This window comes from Mirounga angustirostris, unplaced genomic scaffold, assembly GCF_029215605.1.
Source record: "Mirounga angustirostris isolate CCGP_5_RB_7025 unplaced genomic scaffold, mMirAng1.0.hap1 SCAF_11, whole genome shotgun sequence".
In the NCBI taxonomy this organism is placed as follows: domain Eukaryota; kingdom Metazoa; phylum Chordata; class Mammalia; order Carnivora; family Phocidae; genus Mirounga; species Mirounga angustirostris.
The window spans coordinates 19,042,137-19,064,793 of NW_026991719.1; the positions used below are offsets into that span (position 1 = coordinate 19,042,137).

At 37.8% G+C, this 22,657-nt stretch overlaps 1 protein-coding gene and 1 long non-coding RNA gene across 2 annotated transcripts in view; one reads left to right on the forward strand and one right to left on the reverse strand.

Annotated features, from left to right (window-relative positions):
• Positions 1–22,657, reverse strand: part of LOC135362007 (uncharacterized) — a 316,651-nt gene that overhangs the window by 8,756 nt on the left and 285,238 nt on the right. The gene's annotated exons all lie outside the window — the stretch shown is intronic.
• On the forward strand, positions 1,947–3,857 carry DDX53 (DEAD-box helicase 53). Its single transcript, XM_064574818.1, has one exon. The coding sequence runs from the start codon at positions 1,947–1,949 to the stop codon at positions 3,855–3,857; it is 1,911 nt and encodes a 636-aa protein (XP_064430888.1).

The window sequence follows — 22,657 nt, forward strand, 5'->3', positions numbered from 1 at the left end:
TGACCACTACCCATACCACTGCCACTTCTTTAGACTCTACATTACATAGTTTTGTGCACAAAATAAATATACCAATGTGTACAGTGATGATGGAAACCTTTGCCATAATATATTGCACCTGCAGAATAGAATAATGGCCAGATGCTTAGCATCCAAATAGACCATTTCTACAGGTATTTATAAACTATAAAGTGCTGTACAGACGTAAATCAACTATAGTTATTATAATTATTAGTGCTAACTGGAATTCCCCAAATCTAGGTTGCTTTAGATTATCAAAATTGTTTCTAAGGAAGTTCCACCTACAAGAATGCTTTAGGATATCAACATTAACTTATCTACAGGAAAATTTTGTGGAAATTACAGTGGTTTAAAATTACCTCAATTCACTGCCTATAATATTTCACTCTTTTATTGTTGTCTATCAAATATTAGGGACCACCCTAAGCAAAATGGTGAAAAAATGCCTTAAGCACACTCCTCTCTTTCATTACCTTTCTTCAGATATACTTTATCAGAAACTCCAACCCTTCCTTCTTGGCCTCCCCCTGTTCTAGAAGAACCTCTTAGCCAGCTGCTCCACTAGAATGCATCTAGTGCATTGACAACTTTATACTTTTATGTTGTGTTTTGTTTTTTTTTTTTTTAGAGCAGATTATTAAGGTACCAAACCAAAACCCACAGGGTAAATATCTAATGGGAACATTTCAGAAAGGAGATAAGCCTGTTCCAGAGATTTCTGAAACAAAGACTATCATACTGGTGGCCCTTAATTTAGGTGACAATCAGTTTCTCCAATGGTAGGGAGTGACCCTGAAGGCACAATCTCTCTCAGTACCTATAATACCTGCACAAGTCTTCAGTCCCAATAGTTCACTACAATAAGTACTGCCACAAAGTGCATTGCTTTTGTACACAGCTACCTTTCTCCCCACTTTATGACTTTATTTCACTTCATTATCATGGCTCCTTCTATTCTCTTGTATTGCCCACATGGAACAATAGGAGCAAAAACAAGTCACTTTACAGTAGAGCACTGAGAGCCGCAGTCTATGAGCTAAGAAATGGTTCTCAATTTATACTTTCAAGGATTTGCTGAGAACTCCTAGTCAAGTCCTTAAGGATATCAGGGCCTCAACTTCATTCTCTCTTTAATGAAGAAGAAAATCAAAATGACCCTGACATATCAAACACCTCTAGAATTGTGTGGTTCTGTAATACATACTATTATTCAATGTAAAGATGAAAACATACACAGGGAAATACTGTATACTCTTAAGTTAAAGCCACATTTAACTAAGCCAATTTCCCTTTTTAATAGTTAATGAACTGAAAGATATTGGGAAAGCTTTAAAACTCCTAGTATAATTCATAAAAAAAGTGTGGGGGACTTGTAATGTGTTTCGTCAGAATAAGTCTTGTTGAACAACCAAATGAAAAAAATTCATTCGATGATCAATATTCATCCAGAGCAGTGTTTTCCAAATTGTATCACAAAGAACATTAGTTTCTACGAAGCGTTAGAAAGAACTGAATTTAAACAGGAGGTGAGCCTCTGAGGGTCAGCTAGACTTAATGAATTGTTTCCAAAAAATAGAGTAACCATAATTATTTATTATTACTATAATGGAAAGGGAGAAATAATTGTACAGTGCGGAAACCCTGGGTAAAACTACTTAATCACGTGACCAAGGTTACCACTGCCAGCGAGAGGTCACATTACAGCGTTGCTTTCAATTTTGCGTCACAAGTGCCTGCCTACCTCACGCTAGTACCCAGTCCTGTGATTGGTCAGCCCATTGAAGCCCCTGCCACTATGTCACATTATAATTCCCTTCCTAACAGCTGCGCAGCTACCCACTGGCACCACAGCCCGTTGGTCAAGCGCCTGAAGAGAGAGGCCTCAGACCACGTCTTATGTAAGACACCAGTCACCTTCCTCACCAATGGCCTGGGCCCCAGAGCAGAAAAGGGCAGAGCCTAATTCAAGAGATTTCAGGGCCAGCTGGGATGACAGGGGCGGGGGCGGTGGCGGCGGAAGGAGCGGAGGCAGCAGAGGCTGGAGCGGCCCCTCCGGCTACATGGAGTTCAGAGCCTCAGGCCCCAGAGAACCACCTCTCTGCTTTAAATTAAAGAACAACATGGTTGGTGTGGTGATTGGTCGTGGTGGATGGAGGATAAAAGACATCCAGGCTACGACAAACACCAAAATACACATCATAAAAGGTGATTCTGAAGCAGAAGTAAAAATTTTTGGCACCAAGGCCATGAAAGTAGAGGCCAAAGCAGCTATAGATGCTCTTGTTAAAAAACAAGAACGAGGCCACCATTCAGAGTCCCGTGTCGATAGTGCCGCACCTCAGGCTTCTGCTGGAAGAGAGTTTCGCCCAGGTAACACTGGTGGTAGACAAGTTCAGCCACTGATAGACTGGGATCAAATTAGGGCAGAAGTTGTAAAGTGGGAAAAAAGAAAATGGGCAGATTTACCACCAATTAAGAAAAACTTCTATGTAGAATCTGAAGCAACTAGCTCAATGACTCGAGTTCAGGTAGACATATGGAGAAAGAAAAATTTTGACATAATGTGTGATGACTTGAAAGGTGGCGAAAAGCGCCCCATCCCCAATCCCACTTGTCAATTTGAGGACGCTTTCCATCCTTATCCTGAACTTATGAAAAGCATTAAAAGAGCAGGTTTTCAAAAGCCAATGCCCATTCAGTCACAGGCATGGCCAGTTATTCTACAAGGAATAGATCTTATAGGAGTTGCCCAAACTGGAACAGGCAAAACTTTGTCCTATTTAATGCCTGGGTTTATTCATCTCAATAATCAACCAATACCGAGAGAGGAAAGGAATGGACCTGGCATGCTAGTCCTTACACCCACTAGAGAGTTAGCTCTTCAGGTGGAAGCTGAATGTTCTAAGTATTCATATAAAGGTCTTAAAAGTATTTGTATATATGGTGGCGGAAGTAGAGAACGACAAATACAAGACATTACCAAAGGCATAGATATCATTATTGCAACTCCTGGACGACTGAATGATCTGCAAATGAATAACTTTGTTAACTTACGAAGCATAACCTACTTAGTCTTAGATGAAGCAGATAAAATGCTAGACCTGGGGTTTGAACACCAGATAATGAAGATTTTATTAGATGTGCGCCCAGACCGCCAGACTGTTATGACAAGTGCAACTTGGCCAGATACCATCCGTCGACTTGCTCAGTCTTATCTGAAAGAACCTATGATTGTTTATGTTGGTACTTTGGATCTAGCTGCTGTGAATACGGTGGAGCAAAATATAATCATTACCACAGAAGAAGAAAAACGATCTCTTATCCAAGAATTCCTACAGAGCCTGTCACCCCAAGACAAAGTCATCGTGTTTGTCAGCAGAAAACTTGTTGTTGATGACTTATCAAGTGATCTGAGCATCCAAGGCATACCAGTGCAATCACTGCATGGCGACAGAGAACAACATGATCGTGAGCGAGCATTGGAGGAGTTTAGAAGTGGAAAAGTAAAAATACTGATTGCTACTGATTTAGCATCCAGAGGTCTTGATGTTAACGATGTCACACATGTATATAATTACGACTTACCACGCAATATTGAAGAATATGTACACAGAGTGGGGCGTACTGGAAGAGCAGGGAAAACTGGTGTATCAGTTACCCTCATGACTCATAATAATTGGAAGATCGCCACTGAGTTGGTTAAAATTCTGAAACGAGCAAATCAGAGTGTCCCTGAAGATCTTATAACAATGGCTGAGCATTACAAATTGCATAAACCAAAAAAGGACACAGGAAAAATATCAAAATCTCAAGGAAAACCCAGGGAGCTTTATTGATATCTACGTTGAAAAGTTGTACAAGGCTACTGGAAGATTGAAGATATGTTAAAGATATGTAGTCTTCAAGATACATAAAGAAGTATTGGGAACATCTGCAGTTTAAAGACGTTTAACCAATTCTTAAATACTAAGCTTTCAATATCGTGTATGTTCCTTAATAAAGTCAAAAATGTTTGAAAAATGAGAGAGTGAGAGACTATTTGGAAAATTAAATGTTATGTTTTTTGTTTTTTGTTTTTTTAGAGAGAGAATGCATGAGTGTGGGATAGGAGGGCGGGGGGCCGGGTGGGGACAAAGGGAAAGGGGGAGGGGGAGGGGGAGAGGAAGGGAAAAGGGAGAGAATCCCCAGCAGGTTCCACACCCAGTGTCGGAGCACTATGTAAGGCTCAATCTCACAACCCTGAGATCATGACTGGAGCCAAAATCAAGGGTTGGACGCTTAACAGACTGAGCCACCCAGGCACCCCTTATGCATTGATTAAAGTCCAGTTTCTTTTATAGCCTGCCATGTCGATCTATGTCTCCTCTAAATGACTGGTCGCAGACAACAATAGTGCTTTTCTTGCTTTAAAAAGTCAAACTGAATTGAAACATAATTTTCATCAAGCTTATCCTAGTCAAAATATTCTATTTTCCCCTAGCAGTTAGTGCCACAACAATCCCTAAAAATATCTCCACTGTCATTCTCTAATTCAAAAAAAATTCATTAGAAAATAAATGCTCAACCTTCTAGAAGATTCCACAATTCTGTTTTTTTCATATAGAGGTGATTAATTGAGCACGGTGTCTCATTGGGAATCAGATCCTCATACAAACCTTATCTATCACTTATCACTGGTTAAAACTACTGGGGAGGTCACTTACCTTCTGTAGGCATGCTCACTTTCTTCACTAGGAAACGGATGGTTAAATGATTTTGGAGTCCCCTTCACCACTAAATTCTATATTACAACCAAAACTGCATAACCCAGGCTTTATTAACACTTTTTTAAAAATTTTTTTGGTTTTTTTTAATACTTTATTTTCTAATCTAGGAAGAAAATCACATCCTCATGTAACAAATTGAACAATGAAACCCTTTTTAATGACCAGAATAGTGCTCTCTGCATTTTTATTGATTTTTGAAATGTGACTCACAGGTTGTCTTTATTTTTCTTTTGTCATATTTTATTTTTCAATTTGTCTGGAAAGGGCCAAAACTTCATATACACATAATGAGAAAAATTAATGTGAAAGTAAAATATATCTTACATACTGGGAAAAACATTAAAAACTTGACCAAAGGACACTTTTGCCAGAGGAACCAATTTTAGTTGAACTCCTAAATTCTACTTCTATCTTGTATGTTTTATTTAGAGGCAATTTGAATCTTCTCACACTGCAAGAAGTCCTCCCAATAATGCTAAACTTTAAAATTTAATGTTTATGAAAATATAAGAATTAGTCAAGCCTTACAATCTCGGGCAAATTGAAAAAATTAATGCACGCATCTTCTTTCCCAGCATCCGCAGCAGTGACCACAACAAGTCAGTCAAATTAAGTGAAATAAAGAAATACTCTCTAGGTATAGGTGTTTGAGGTTAAAGTCTGGCTTACAGGCTCTTAATATAGGCCTCAATATCTCTTGATAAAATTCACAACAATGGTTAGCATTTTTGAGTGGCTAATATATAAAAAGGTGCTTTATCTTATAATCTATAATCTTTATAAAAAACCCACTCAGAAGGAAACCTTACCCCTATTTTTCAGAGAATGAAACAAGGTCAGAGGAACTAACTTGCCTAAGGTTACTAAATCTGGTTAAAGAGGAGTTAAGTCATACTTTAACCCAGATGTGCCTGATTCCAGTATTTACATTCTTTTCATTTTAATACAGTTAATATGTGCAAGACAATATGCTTATCTTCAGGTTGCCCATATGTTCAGATTTAGTGAAGCAGAGGTATGTGCAGATTTATCTAAAGCAAAAGCAGTCTATAGCAGAACCTGTGACAGAAGCTCAAAGGGCCCACTCCCGTTCACTTGGAGAAGAAATGATGAATGTTTAGCAAGGTGGAGTTTATGTTATTTGCCAGAATTCCTCTTAGGGGCAACACTTTATTTGTTAGAATTTTTTTGGCACAAACCTTTATTAGTGCTGAGATGGACAATTTCTGAAAGAATATACACAAAACAACAAAAACCAGTTGCATAGTAACGAAGAAAGGACTTCAGAGGAGAAAAGGGTTGATTGTATTAACTTATTTGAGAGAGGGAGCAAGCACGGAGTGGGAGGGGTAGGGGCAAAGGGAGAGGGAGAAGCATATTCCCCACAGAGCAGGGAGCCCAACATGGGGCTCAATCCTAGGACCCTGGGATCAAGACCTGAGCGGAAGGCAGATGCTTAACCAACTGAACCAGGTGCCCCAAGAAAGGAGGATTTATAAATGAGATCTTACAGGTTGTGCAGAATAAAACCCCCACAACTTTCCTATTGTCAGTATGATCTGCATTGGTGGTTCTCCATCAGGGCCAATTTGACAATGTCTAGAGACAGATTTGGTCATCACAGCTCAGGGGAGGGGTATGTGCATCTCCTGGGTTGAGCCCAGTGATGCTGCTAAACATCCCACCATGCACAGGATGGCCTCCCAAAACAAAGAATCATGTAGCCCAAATGTCAGTAGTGCCATAGTTGAGAAACCTTGCAAAAGATTAAGCAAAACACCACTTCTCAAACTCAACTGCAGAAAAACCAAGAAGGGAGTTCAGCAAGGAAAACAAAGGATATTTTTTTCTTGTGCACTGTTCAACATAAAACCCCCCACCAACATTCCTGTGTTTGGTATCACCTATATCAGTGATTCTCAGAGTTGACTTGCCCCCAGGGGACATTTGGCAATGTCTGGAGACATTTTTGGTTGTTCCTCCTAGGCGGCAAGACTGTTACTGGCATCTAGTGGGTACAAGTCAGGGATAAACATCCTATAATGCACAGGGCAGCACCAAAACAATGGATTTTTCAGCCCAAAATGTCTATGGTATTGATGTCAAGAAACTGTGGTTTACACTGACTAACAAAAGTTCTGAGTGAATTGGGGTTTTTTTTGTTTTATTTTGTTTTGTTTTGTTTTAGAAACTCAAGGAAATACTGATTTCTGCATCCAAACTAGAACAGAGTGAAGGCAGATCACTGAGCATGCACTGACACAGGAGACAGTATGAGGCTTCAGCTAACCTCAGTTATTCCCGTACAATCCTTAGTATGGTGATTCACATTCAGTAGGTACTCAACAAATATTACATCCCTTCTGCCCTGCTTCTCCCATCACCCATTATAAAATACTTATTCACCACAATCCTGGGTGCTGTTACTCACACCATTGGGTACTGGTTCCCCCATTTGGCAAACCCTTTCTCCTTCCTCTTTGCCAGGTCAAATGAGACTCATCATTCTGTGTCCAGTCCAAGTGCTACATCTTCCCCAAGATTCTACCTGCTCTCCTCCATTTCAAAACTTCTATAGTTCTTGTTATCTACCAATAATGTTGACATTTGTACTAGTTTGCATCCCTGCTGAGACAATTTTGAAAAAATCAAATTAAGAGAAATTACACAAATATTTAAATAGACTATAAAAAACTAACAGTTACAATAGTTTTATCCTGTATGACTGACAAATCATGAGAGAACTGTCCAGAACTAAATCTGCATAAGAAGCTAGTAAAGTATACAATAAAGGTGGAATCTTTAAGTAAAGTCTATTCCAAAACAAATTTTTAAAAAATTCAAAAATACATAACACACATACATACCAGGACAACTGATCAACAATCAAAATCCTACTCTGAAAAAAAATCCCTACTAGCTTCTTGCTTTTTATTAAAAAAAAAAATAAAAGAACTTGAAGCTCACTCATACAGGAAAATAATTTCTGATATTAAAGTAGAAAAAAATTAAACATAAAAGCAACCACAGAAACTTAAAGGTAAATATTAATAGGTTTAAAAATGTAAAAATGAAATGTCAAAAATACCCTACATGGCAAAGGAAACAATAATTTAAAATATATAAAACAGTCACAGCTATTGACATTTAATATACAGAGATTTTTACCAAGAAAAAATAAAGGGTGAAGCCCAAAATAGATATATGGGCAGAAATGTAAAAGGCAGTTCACCAAACAGACAAACAAGTAAGCAGTAAACATGAAAAACTGCTTAACTTCTTTCTAATCAAATTAAAGAAAGTTAAACCAATGACCTAATTTTATTCTCTAGAAAATTGGGCTGGGATTTTAAAAATAAGACTGGAAATACCTAATACTAATAAGGATACAGGGAAATAAACATTGATAAATTATAATTTGGTAAAATTATATTCCTTGGAGGGGTAGTTGGCATTATGTATAAAATCAGCTCATGTTTAATACAGTCTGACCCAGTAATAACCATCCAGACGTTTACCTTAAAGACATAATCATATACCCATACTAAGACATATATACAAAGCTATTTATCACAGGGTTGCTTAGAAGAACTAAATTTTAGAAAACAACCCTGAAAGTCCAATGACAGGATACTATTTAAATAAACTGCAGCATACCTATTCCTGATTTGCTCTAGGAGAAATGATGTTCTTAAAGAATATTTAAGAGTAAAAGGGGAAGTTTATAAATGCATCTATTTTTAGAAATTCACATTGGCCCATAGTATCTAGATAGAAAAAAGCAGATAGGATAGACACACATTAATGTCAGTCATAATTTGCTATATTATGAAATTACAGGTGGTTTTAATATTTTTCTAAAGTTTCTACACTTTTATTATAATAAAAATGATATTGTAATTTTAAAATAATTGCTTCAAAAGTAACTTAATGAATAATTAAATGACTAAAGAAATTAATCAAGAGGCGTTGTAGTTGAAAGTATTCAAAATACAAGCATCTCTTCTGTTTCCCCATTAAAACGCAAATATCATTGATGGGAAACCTCTCTTTCCCACCACTACATCTTGAGCACTGAAAACAATGCCTATGGAACACAGTAGAAGCACAGTAAATATCTGAACAAATTCGTAAAGAAAAAACTGAAAGTAAGTACATTATTTTATTTTCATTGAGACAAAGTAAGCTTTTCTATTTCTGTTTCTTTTTTTTTTTTTGTCCGGTAACATCTATTGGCCTATACCTCATCTTCTGTTTAATAATAAGAATAATGTTAAATGTTGTCACCACAAAACAAAACAAAAACAAAGGAACACAGGGCAACTTTAGCAAGTGCTGGATATGTTTATTTCCTTGATTGTGGTGATGGTATCATGAGTGCTTACACATGCCCAGAGTCATCAGACTGCACACATGAAATTTGTGTAATTCTTTGTATATAAATAATACCTCAGTAAAGCTAATTTAAAAAAAAAAAAAAGAACTGGGGATGGCTCCCAACTTATTTGGAACAGAGACCTGTTGTCCTTTTCCATGTGACCAATGGGAACTCTAGTTCTGTTTCTTTGTTTTGTTTCAATAATTACATGGATTTCACAGTCAGGGTTTTCTAACTCTTACACATCAAAATGAAGTAAAAAATGATCAGATAACATTTGTTAAAAAAATGACACTGCAGTACTTATCAAAAGGATTCCAGTTTTCCTTAAAAATATTATAGCCATATGCAAATACACTCATGTTTGTTTGTCAGTGCTTAGAGACAGATTTGTCATGATACATGAGAATATTAATAATTGTCATCTCTGCAAAGTTAGGTTGGGGAAAGCAATTATGTAGCTCTCTTACTCATGTAATAAAAACTACTTTCTGTATGAATACCAAACACAGTATATATGTCATCAAGACTAAGACTCAAGCATTTGAGGTTCTTTTTTAATCAAGCATACAGCAGAATCTCAAAGTAATCTACTTTTGTGCAGAAATAAAATTTGGGGGTTCTTATGGTTTTACTTGCAAAATTTGGAATTGTTTTCATTTTATTTTTTAATTTTTTTTTAATTTTTATTTATTTGTCAGAGAGAGAGAGAGCGCACAAACGCACAAGCAGGGGGAGCAACAGGCTTCCCGTCGAGCAGGGAGCCCGACGTGGGGCTCGATCCCAGGACCCTGGGATCATGACCTGAGCCAAAGGCAGCCGCTTAACCAAATGAGCCACCCAGGTGCCCCCGAATTGTTTTCATTTTAGGAAGAAGCAAAAATTGTGTGAGAACACAAAAAGAGAAAGACAAAGATTATGAATTCTGTCCATGTGAAGAAATAGCTTTCTGATGCCACAAAATAAATGAGCAGGAGGAAGAGGAGGCACCCACAGAAAGGGGCATTTTCACCTCATTTTACAGATGCTCTGAGAGGTCATACAACTTCCCCACAGTAGGTGAATAGTCGAGCTGACTAGCTCTGGGCTTAAAATTATAAATTCTGTAAAGAAGCAGTGTAGATAGTACAGAAACACAGGAGCGATGAGAAAGACATTAAGGGAAGCATATGGATACCTCACTTCGTACCAAAAAGGTATGTATTTTCAGGTATTTTCACAGTTGGTATTTTCACACTTGGCAATGTTTTTTCTACTCTTCTCTCCTAGGCACGGGAATTTATTCAGATATTTATTGTGCTTCTACTATGTTCCACAGGCATTGTTTTCAGTGCTTAAGGTGCAGTGGTGGAAAAGAAAGAGGTTTGCCATCAATGATATTTGCATTTTAATGAGGGAACTAGAAGAGATGCTTGTATCTTTTTTTAAAGATTTTATTTATTTATTTGAGAGAGAGAGTGAGAGAGAGAAAGAGCACAAGAGGGGGGAGCGGGAGAGGGAGAAGCAGACTCCCTGCCGAGCAGGGAGCCCGATGCGGGACTCGATCCTGGGACTCCAGGATCATGACCCGAGCCGAAGGCAGTCGCTTAACCAACTGAGCCACCCAGGCGCCCGAGATGCTTGTATTTTGAATATTTTCAACTACAATGCCTCTTGATTAATTTCTTTAGTCATTTATTATTCATTAAGTTCTCTAGGCCTGGGGAGAAGAGTAGGAAAGTGTGCCTGTAGTTTTCTAGCACTGGAGAAACGTGGATAGTAAATTCAAAGTTTAAAATGATAGAACTACAAATATTGATTAATACAATCAGACTCTTCAGAAGTCCTTTTAAAAGATCAGTCTCAACAATATGGTGAGAGATCTGTTCACTTAGACATTTAGTAAACTGTGGACCACAGCAATAACAAGAGGTAAAAAGAATGTGCTCCTACTATGTTCCACAGGTACATAAAAATATATATTTAAGACGTATATATGAAAGACTGCAATAAAGCCTTCCTATTCATGGCTGGGGGGAGGGATGGGAATGCAAAATAAGCAAAATAACCTGCCAGTGTAACAAGTCATAAATTCAGTAATCAATTTATAACCTCTATTGTCTGAATTTGTGGGAATAAAATTATGAAGTGCCACCTTAGCAATATTGAGGGTGGCAGACACTGGTGGGTTACCCACTGAACAGTCACCCCCACTACCTCCCTCCTATTTGCTGGCATAACCCACTCCCCATGATTCGGTTCAAAAAGCCAGAAAAAAAAAAAAAAAAAAAAACACAGCCTATTCTCCCTTGCAGCTACAGCATAGGCATGAGACTCAAACCTGCCCTATGGGACTGACAGGAAAATGGGCTTGGCCATTTTAAAGAAAGATCTTCCTTCCTTAAGAACAGAGGCATGCAGGGATAAGCTCTCCTTTCTGCTTGTGTACCTAATTGTGTGAAGACATGAGGTTTTAACAGTCATTTTAGAAAGTGACAAAGTAAATCTGAAGACCACCAATATGTTAGGCATGACAGAACATAGATGTGGAGAGCACCTAGATCCTGGATGGCATCACTGGGCTGGGGAATTAGAGCTGGTGTGGCAGTCATGGAGGGGTGGCCCTCAGATCTCTGTTCAAGAAAGAGTTTACTGGTCAGTGGCAAGGAGCGCAGGGAGCTGACAGCCCCCAGCCTCAAACAATCCATGGCAGCAACTGAGCTGAGGTCAAGCTCTTCAGGAAGGGCTAGCCAGTCACTGAGCACAGTGCAACACCGGGACTCAGTCATTTCTGCACAACATGGGACTGCTCTATGGACTCTGTTTTAGTAGAGCTCCCTGTTAGGCTGCTTCTGGGCTTCTCAGAGCCTCAGTATAGTCTTATGCTCTTGCTCCCAAATTCTTCTTCCCTTCCCCTTCCTTCACAGGTATCAGATAAGAGCTGTGGGCACAAGGATGTCTCTGACGACTCCTGATCCTTTTCTCCTCTGTACCTTTCATAGGTGCTATCAGCCAATAAACACTGGACCCAGCAAATACACCCAAGAATCCCCTACCTCTGAACTTCACATTATATGAAATAAATGTCTCTATTATTTAAGTCATTATTAATTATATTACCAGCAGTCCAAATCATCTTAACTGATAAACAGGGAAAATGGTCATATAGTACTTTGTGTTGAGGCAGTGAATTATCCATTATTTCAAAGAGGCTCCAATGAGGGATACTTTACTAGGATGAGAATTGACTATAATAAGCAACTTAAACCCCCTCCTCTGGATGTTTATTTAATGGGGACATTACAAACACGGGATTCTATAGGAAACTGATATAATGTTATAAAAAATTGGAAGCACATCAAACAAGCCCGGGTTTTGAACAGTCAGGAGCAATTAGAGAAAGAAGTGAGAAACCAGAAGAGTAGAAAACTTGAGCAGCAGTCATGAAAAGACCCAATATCAAGGTCATCTGAACCAATAGCTTTAACAGCATTCATACATAACAGCTGCACCCAGAGTACATCACTGGCTCTGACAGATTTGAAATGTAGCTGACCAGAGAATTCCTTGTAATCAACAACATAAAGGGGCTCAGGGTGAATAATTCAACCTAATGGAGATACATAGTCAAAAGCATAGGAATCTTCTCTTGGACACAAGAAATTACAATTTTTTTTTCACACAGTAGGGGAAAAAAGAGAGAGGAACTGATGGGCCATCTTTGTTTTTCCACCTGAGCTTGAAAATCCAATTTAAAAAAAGCCAAGAGCAAGTATTTTCTAACAGAATATTGAGAAAGTCAGCAAAACATTTCTCTCCCTCTCCCTTCCCTTCCTATAACCCAAGTGCCCTTCCCTTTATAAAAAAAAAAAGGGTAATTCAGGATTTCTTGGTGTATTGATTGGAAAAAATCTATAATTTAGTGGCAAGATGGAAGAACTGGTCCTCTCTCTTTACGCTGACTCATCCATTTCGCTTCCCAAATTCAATGTCATTCAAGTCCATATAACTACCATAGTCTTTGACACCTCCTCACCTAGCACACAAACAATAATAAAAGCCTGTTACTGCTTACCACCACATGTAAATGTCACCCTTTTGGTCCCTTCTCTGACTGCAAACTTCTGTTTTCTACAAGACCTTCTAACAGGGCAAAACGCCTGCAATAATGTTTACCCAGCTTAAATAAAGTCCAACCAATCATCCAAAGCTTGCAATTTGTGGTGAACTTTCAGCAATAAGTGTACTGATGTGTTTTGGGGTCCTAATTAAAATTTCAATTGGAACCCATTTCTCATATTCAGCAAAATCCCTTTGAAGCCTGAACTAATTGCTTTTTAGGATTGTGTTCTGTGAGGACCCATATGCTGTTTTACAAGAGTGTTTTAATTTTCTCTGGAATCAATAAATGTGGCCTTGTCATATGTCTGTATTTCTGTTTTCATTCTGGGTGTAGGCCTTTCCTATGACACACACCCTTGTTCATCACAGTGCCTTCCCATGAAGTGCCATGTAACAATCCATTTCAACTTGACTCTCTCATGGATGAGAGTGTAAAAGGATGTCTTCGACTTCTGGGAAAGAGTCCCCTCCTTATGCGCCCCTTAACTTCTATAGTACATACTTAACGTGTGTGTGTGGCCAGTTTTGCTGAGAACACACAGCCTGGCACCAGACTACCACATCCTCAAGACCCCACTCTGTCATTTAGAACTCTGAACATGATACATAATATGCAGAGTAAACTGAATTTACTGTTCCCATAGATGAGGGACAAAGATTCATTCACATGACATCTGTTCATAACAGCATTCTAGATTGAGCTAGGCTCCAGGTTTCTCTTTCCATAGAAGAAGATCTGATTGGTCCAATTTAGATCAGATGTTCACTTATGGCCCAGTCAAAAGTTGTGGGTGCGAGGACTGGTGGTAATAGGGTCCTCTAACAAAAACGTAGCGGCTAGGACCCCATCCCTGTATTAGAGAGGAGGCAAACTTCAGAGAAAAGGGACCTTAACGACTACAGCATTAAATTGTTTTTCTTATAAAGAAAGCTTCTATGTATCTAGCATTTTACAGATCCAGCTAGCAGCTCCAGTTGTCATGCAGAGACCACCAAAGTTCTTTTTAGGCATTTCTTTAAAATATGAGCATTTTCATAGTACCTAGAGAATCAACTCATTGGTATATCCATTGTTATTTATCACTTATTTTACCGAACCCATTTCTGCAAACTTTGATAAGATCATCTGATAGCAGTATCTACTTCTAATGAATTTTAATAACCATTTTCCAAGGACAGTACTCACACTAATATTTATATAACTTCCCAAGCCTATTCTTTGCAAAATCTGAAACTGTTCAATTAATAAACATTCATGTCTAAAATAAGACAATTCCTATCACTTGAATTTTTCTGCCCCCGAACACTTTTACATGAAACTTAGTTTCATTATCATATTATCATACTTAGATATTAACATGTTAGCACTAAAAATAACTGTTCAGTGTTACACTTGTGATTTAGGTAAGACAAAGTATTTCTTGGCACTATCTACTTTTCATATCATCCTAAACCACAAAGGAATTGATTTAGGGTAACTCTCAAATACAACATAGATTTTTTTTAATCACAGATCTAATTCATTATCATATCTCATTCATTTATTATTGATGTGTTATCTCAATGTATCAGTTTGCTATGCTGAAATTTAAGTAATCCACATAGGAAACTGAATAAATATTAATCACATTGGCTGCTTCTGGAAATATCTTAGAGTACAACATTGGATGTGCCAGAAAAAATAAATCTTAAGACTGTACATAGTATCCCTTGAGGTCAAAGAACCTTGAAAAGAAAGAAAATAAACTATGTGGTTAAATGTGGACTGAAATATTGAGGGAATGATGTTTCAAAGGCAAAATTGGTGGGTTCAGAGGAATGGTTTCATGGAATTTTTCTTGCCAAGTATTTTGCTATCATGTAGACAGCTCCTTTATGTTTTTGAGATATTCAGTCATACCAGATAATATGGCAGGACTAGGATGAAAGGGTTTTTTTTTCCCTACTTTTACTGAGGTTTAACTGGCATACAACATTGTGTAATTTTAAGGTGGACAACATGATGACCTGATACACTTATATGTTGCAAAATGATCAGCACCATAAGATAGCTCACACTTCCATCGTATCAAATAATTACCATTTCTTTTTGTGGTGAGAACATGTAAGATTCACTTTCTTAATAACTTTCAAATATATAATGCATTATTAACTGTAATTACCATACTGTACACTAGATCCTCAAAATTTATCTTTTAACTGTGAAGTTGTACCCTTTGACCAACATCTCCTCATTTCTCCCACCCTGAAGGGTTTATATACATCCTCTCAATCCCTACTCTAAAGCCCAGAGGCCCCTGACTCCACTACGATTTTGTGGAAAGCAAAGAAGAAATGGCCCAGGCCACTGGTTTTACATGCTTTAACTGCCAGTGCAAATGATCTCTCTGACTGATGTCTGGGCCTGTTGTTTATTCAGAAACCTTCATGTGTAGGTTTTCATGGCAAACGATGGTGTGTCCTGAGCCCGCAGCCATGAGTTGGTGGAGAAATCCCAGACCAAAATAAAACACTTGTGCTCCTATGGAAAATCTACTGGACTGTTTCCTCATGATCCAGCCAACACTGGCACATGGTGGGTGCTTACAAGCTCAACAGATGAAGCCCAGAGAGGCTTGAAGTGAATTGCCCAAATCTACTGTGCTAGCACAGTGAGGAAATGTGCATGTACAGACAAAGCCCTGTGTTCATAGTGATGACAAAACTTCTCAAATATGAATCTCGGACAAGTACACACAGCCCAATCTAGCACCTGTGCCCTACTTAATCTCGGGAGTGTGCATAGAAAACATTCATTATTCTGCCAGCAATCCCACCCTTTGACCATTGTACTCCTTGAGCATCACATCATGTGGCCTAAGAAAGATCAGGGGCCTCCAGGGTTATGATCACTAAACAAGTAACCATCATGACATTGGAGTCTAACCATGCTGCTGACAGTATTGGTAAGAGAAAGCTCCATCTGTGAGGTAGGGCTAGGGTCCCTCTTCAAGAGCAAACAGATGTGGGTTGAATACAACAAGTTCCACCACGTTACATTCCTTTTTTAAAAGTAATGAAACATACGTGCAAATTAAAAAAAGAAAAAAAAAGACATCTACAACTAAATTTAACAAATGTTAATATTTTGCCATACTAATTTTCTTAGCAAATGAAAGATTATACAGAAGGCTAAACTTCTCCTACCTTAACCTATCTCCCTTCCTTGCACTCCAGGGATACGGTCTTGCAGTTGGAGCGTATCATTCCCATGTGTATTTTATATGCTTACTACTGGTACATGTGCCCATAAAAAATATATAGTATTATTTCAAGGGCTTTATTCTACAGAAGTGGTATCATGCCATATGAATTCTTTTGAATTTTCTCATTATGTAGTGAAATTCAACAAAGCCAATTTATGTAGATATGGTTCATTCATTTAAATTGCTGAATAGCATGCCATTCTATGATTACGTGAAAAGTTATTTTCAGGGTTTTTTTTTTTGTATCATGAAAAATGCTGCAATGAATATTCTTACACATGTCTCTGTACATGTGTGTAGGAGTTTAAGGTATATACAGGACTGATATTCAAAAGAAATATACCAATAGGACCATGCCAGTCATTTGCAATATGTTCATTCTGATTGGTTGCTACCCATGATAACAGTTATTAAATATTCTGAGTATCACCCTGGATACAAATCTAGAGGAGCAATCACTGGGTCATCAAGTATGTGCAGTTTCACCATTACCAGGTATTACCTAGTAAGTCTTCAAGGTGGTTAAACCAATTTATACACCCACCAGTAGTTTAATATGTGCATTCCTCTTTCCCCACAATTGATTTTGTTAGACTTTCTAACTTTCGTTGGTCGAATGAGTGTGAAATGTATTTTGTTTTGATTTGCAGTTTCCTGATTAATTGTCAGGTGAAACATCATCTTTTATTGGCCATTTAGAACTCTTGTAAATTGCCTGTTCATAGCCCTTACTCCATTTTCCTTGGGGCCCCCCTATCGCTTGCTAGTTGGTTTGTGTTCTCTGTTGATTCTGCATATTAATCCTTTGTCCATTATAAGGGTTGCTAGTGTCTTCTTGCCATCTTTGCCTTATGTTTCATTTTCTTTATGGTGTCACTTACTCTATAGAATAACATTTTGTGTGTGTGCTCTATGTGTTTGGATAAACAATTAAACTCTTGAAGTCTCCACTCCATTTATTCATTTATAAAATGAGGACAATAATGCCTTCTTCACAAGATTGCTGTGAATAAAAATAATGAGGTAATAATTGTACGGGGTAATACTCAAGAAAGAGTAGTTGTCTTCCTGTGGCCCCACCTTCAAACAGAAGGGGAAACAAGAGCCCACTACGATGCAAATATTCTTCATTGAACTATGTGATGTGTCAAAAAAGAAATCATTTGAATACTTAAACAGAACGATGAGTTGACTGAGTTACGTAACTCACTCAATAAATATTTACTGAACCCTTTCTATGTGCCAGTCATAGAATTAAAATGAGATGCAAAACAGACCACAGCTTTTCTAGTGGGGAGAGAGAGAAACAAGCAAAACAAGCATTATTTACTACTGTGTCAGGATAAATAAAACGAAGTTCAAAGGGATTACAAAAATAGAGGGCACACCTTGCACTTTGTGGCCACAGAGATCCCATCACATAAGCAATTGGAGCAGAAACCTAGAAGAATTGAGGAAGAGAGCCAAATTGAAGGAAGTATGTGCAAAGACCCTGAGGCTCTGGCACACAGTCAGTCAAGCAGAACAAGGGCAGTGTGAGGGAAGGAAATAGAGCAAGAGTGATAGAAGAAGTGACCAGTGACTGGGCAATGACCTTGGAGGTCACAATAAGGATTCTGAATCTTGTTCTAAGTGGGAGGGAAAGCCCGTGGAGGGTTCTGAGCAGAGGAATGACATGTTATAACTTATGTTTTAAAAGGATCCACCTAACTACAGGCTGAAGAAAGGGCTATTGGAGTGCAGGAGAAGTCAGGAGACAGTAAGAGGATGTCTTTGTTGCACAGAAGCTTTACAAAGCTATTCCTGATAATCTCTCAGGACTTGAAAATAAGCTACTCTGAAATGAAATCTCCAATGCAGCAAATGGTGTGATTTCTATTAACTACTATTGTACAATCCACATTTAACCCAGAACCCAGCAGAACATAAGAAAAAGTGACAAAAACAAATGATGGAAAAACACTGCCAAACTTGTTTACCTCTCATCTGCCCTGGCCAGTTTGTGCATTTTTCTTTGGCTTCTTCGGCTCAAAGAAATCAAGGCCTATTTAGGACAGCTACTCTCTTTGGATTAAACTGTGTCAAGGGGCTTGGGTAAAAGCTGTAGTTTCCCCATGATTATTTTTTCAGCATTATTACTTGGTGACATGGAGAGGTCATATCTAACTTTCCCTCTCAAGATATGCTGGGAATCTGATAATAAATTCTTCCAATACTGTCTCACTCTCCAAGGTGTTCTAATTGATTTTTCTCCCTGTTGTTTAGAATCCAAGGCTATTTAATTAATGGGATTCTTTTACACAAATAGAAAAACTCAGCATGACCAATGTCAGAGTGGTCAACAGATCAGAGCTCCCCTGCCTCCCAGCTATAACACCTTATTAGGTCTGGTTCCTTCAGCCTGCCTGCCAACCCACAGTTGCTTAATATTACGTGCTTCAAAAAGTTTCTGCTTTTGCATTGAAAGAACCAGTTTTATTTGTTAAGAAATTATTCCTAGAGCAGAACTCCCCAAACTTTGATGTGGAAATGAAGAACCTAGAAATCTTGTTAAAATGCAGATTTGAATTTAGGAGATCTGGGGCAGGGCCCAGGACAGTTCATTTCCCAGGTGATGTTGATACTTTATTAACAAGGATCTATAGGGAAGGCAACCACAGCTTCACTTGTTATTAAAATATATATGTATATATTTTTGTATATATCTTCTTATATATATAAGATATATGCAAAATATATGTCTAAATAGTTGAGAGTATATTTAGAACAGTTACTACTTGTGGATAAATAAGTGTCAAATGGCTTGTGTAGAAAGTAGTGCAACTTTTTTTTTTAAGAGCATCAGTATTTGGTGTCATGAAAGGGTCAAGTCTAAACTTTCGAGCTGAAAATTTGAAACATATTTAAGTATGGTAATGCATACTAATAATTTACCACCTTGCATTAATAACCTAAAAAGCTACTTCCCCTACCAATAAGATCTTTTTCAAAAAAGGGGAATTACTATTCATCATTGGTGGAATTCCTTCAAGGTCAAAAGCTTGCAGTGCTCAATGTGTAAAACCCTCTGCTCTGGTTCTCAAACTATACTCCCAGAACCAGCAGCACCAGAATCACCTGGAAATTTTTTAAGATTCCAAATTTCAGACTCCACCCCAAACCTACTGGGGATCAGAAACACTGTTCATAGGGCCCAGCTACCTCTATTGGAACAAACCCTGCAAATGACTGAATTTTGAGAACTACTGCTCTACAGGACTACTTGCATTATTTCCATTTCTACATAAATAACATTCATATGAGTTTCTTAAATGCATAGGACCCGTAAGAAAAAAAAAATACAACCCCCATAAACTTCATCTTAATAGTATCTATGCATACAAATGAATTAGTAAATACAAACCTGGCATAAGAGGGAAAATTAGTACAAGTTTTCCCACAATGTATAATATTCTTTCCTTCTTTATTAATGCAACTAGTAGCTATTCATTGCATGAAGGAGGAAGCCCAAAAATTAACACAGACATTAACATTTTAAATTTTAGGCAATTTATAGCAAGCAGTAAGCTCTCTGGAGGCCAGCTTGATATTGCTTTGAGGGCCACTTCTCAATTTCTTACACAAAGAATATCTAGGCATTGTTCTTTTCTCATCTCCAAGTTTATTCCTCCTGGGTAGAAGCCATTTGAACATCCCTTCTATATAATTGACTATTTATATGCAGCTATTACTGGCGAATTTTACCCTCTTGAGGGCCACTAACCATGCCTGGGCCTGATTCTAGGATACTTTTATGATGAAATGTCACGAGGAGATGAGAATCTAACTATGGAACATCTTCAGGCTGGTTTTTCTTAAGGCTTCTCCGAAAAAAATGTTATCAGGTATCACACATGGGTCCACTTCAGTCCTGGGTCCTACAAAAAAAGTACTCCTCAGAAGTAATTGCTAAATTCTAATAAATTTCCAAGTGAGAGGGCTCCCTTTAGTGCTGGCAGTGGCCCTGGAAAGAGCTAGAAATAGTTTCATGTCATCATTTAGGATTAGAATCTGTAATATTTCAACATAAAATGCACTTCATAAATCACAAATATCTCTGTACTGCATTCTCATCTGGACTTTTGGAAAAGTTCTTTTTGCTCACTTTTATATCGTATGTTTTCAATGTTTAACCAATATGTACTTATTTAAAAATATTTTTAATCTCTTGAGAATTGACTTAAGTAAACTAACAAAAGGAATAAATCTAACAGCTTCTATGAGAACATAATATTAATGAACAATTCAAGGAAAATTATTAATAAACTTTTGATGGTTAATTTTGTGTGTTTGTCAACTTGGCTGGGCCACAGTGCCCAAATATTTGGTCAAACAATGTTCTGCTTATTTCTGTGGTTTTTTTAATCAGATTGACATTTAAATTGATGGACTCTGAAAAAATAAAAAGGTGAGTGGGCCTGATCCACTAAGTGAGGGGCTTAAGAGAACAAAGACCCAATCACCCTCAAGCAAGAAGGAATTCTGCCAGCCCAATTCCTTTGGACTCAACTGCAACTCTTTCCTGGGTTTCCAGCGTACTGGCCTATCCCATCAGATTTTAGATTTGCCAAGCCCCTACAGTTCCGTGAGCCAGTATCTTGAAATCAATCAATCCATCTCTCTATCTACAAAATCAATGTTGTACATATACGTACATAAACAATATTAGCAGGAAATTATATGTACAACACTGTCTTTTCTTTTGTCATTTAGTGAAAATCCACCTGACACACTGATTATCTCTATCTGAAAGAACTCTCAAGGAGAAAACTTTCCCTGTCAAGCAGCCACCAGGGTATGCTTATTTACTGATACAGGGGCAATACTCCACCCATGGAGAAATTCTTCCTGGGAAAAGAAATAGGCATTTAAAAATAAGATACGCTCTTATCTGTCTGGCATAGACTCAGCATGGGACAGTCTGAAGAGAGGAAGATGAATGCACTAAATAGATCTGTAAGGATTTCCCCTCCCCTCCAGTGTGGTGTTACTTAATTTTTGTCATCTAGTACCCCTGGCTGCAAAGAATAAGGTCCCTCTCCTTCCTTGGCAATGAAAGACATGCCCATAAGTTCATTCAAGACTTTGTTCCAGCTATGGAAGACGGGAAAGTATAACTTTATCTTCCTGACACATGTTGTTTTAGTGCTTAGTGAAATAAATGGTTTCTATATTGCACATCATTATTCATATACTAAACTTTTTTGGGAAACATCTGAAAAAGATTTGCAATTTGGATCATCTCTTAACATTCTGATTTTTCTTCAGTTATGTTTAGGGATTTCCATGTATTAAAAAATCATAAATATTCAGGATTAAGTCTTCAAGGAGAGCAGAGAAAAAAAAAAAACCCTAATATTCTGTCCCTGAAAAGTTCAAATGAGAGAACCAGTGTGTTGTTTTCACCCCAGGTAGCAATTTCAAGAGATGAGTATCAATTTAAAATTAACTGTCCTTCAACCATACTTCAATAATAAAAATTTAAGAATTAACTGTCCCCCAAACTAGTCAAATATCCCCTTTCTTAGAAACATTCAGGCTTTTGTTTATTTTTTTTGTTGTTTTTTTGTTTTTAAAGATTTTATTTATTTGACAGAGAGAGAGAGCACAAGCAGGGGGAGCGGCAGAGGGAGAAGCAGGCTCCCCGCTAAGCAAGGACCCCCCCAGTGTGGGGCTCGATCCCAGGACCCTGAGATCATTACCCAAGATGAAGGCAGACGCTTGACCGACTGAGCCACCCAGGCAACCCCAGGCTTTTGTTTATAACTGAAAATACATTGGCTTTAATTTTGTGTTCCTCAAACTTCCAATAGAATACCTTGGTAATTATGTACAGTCTCAGGTCAGATTTCTAATAAAATTTCAAGTGCTGTCCAGGACTGTACAATGGAAGAGCGAATTGATGAATCAGCAAAGAGTTCAGAAACTAGAATGGCAGTAATGGAAACAGGGATGCAAAATAAGATTTTCCACAGTGAAAAACTAACAATTTAACAACTAACTTCAGTTCCTAAAAATTATAATGACCAACTAAGGAATAATGATGCCATTTGCAATATGAACCAAGCTCAACTAACAGAGCAAAATTGCACACAAATCAAGGTAGA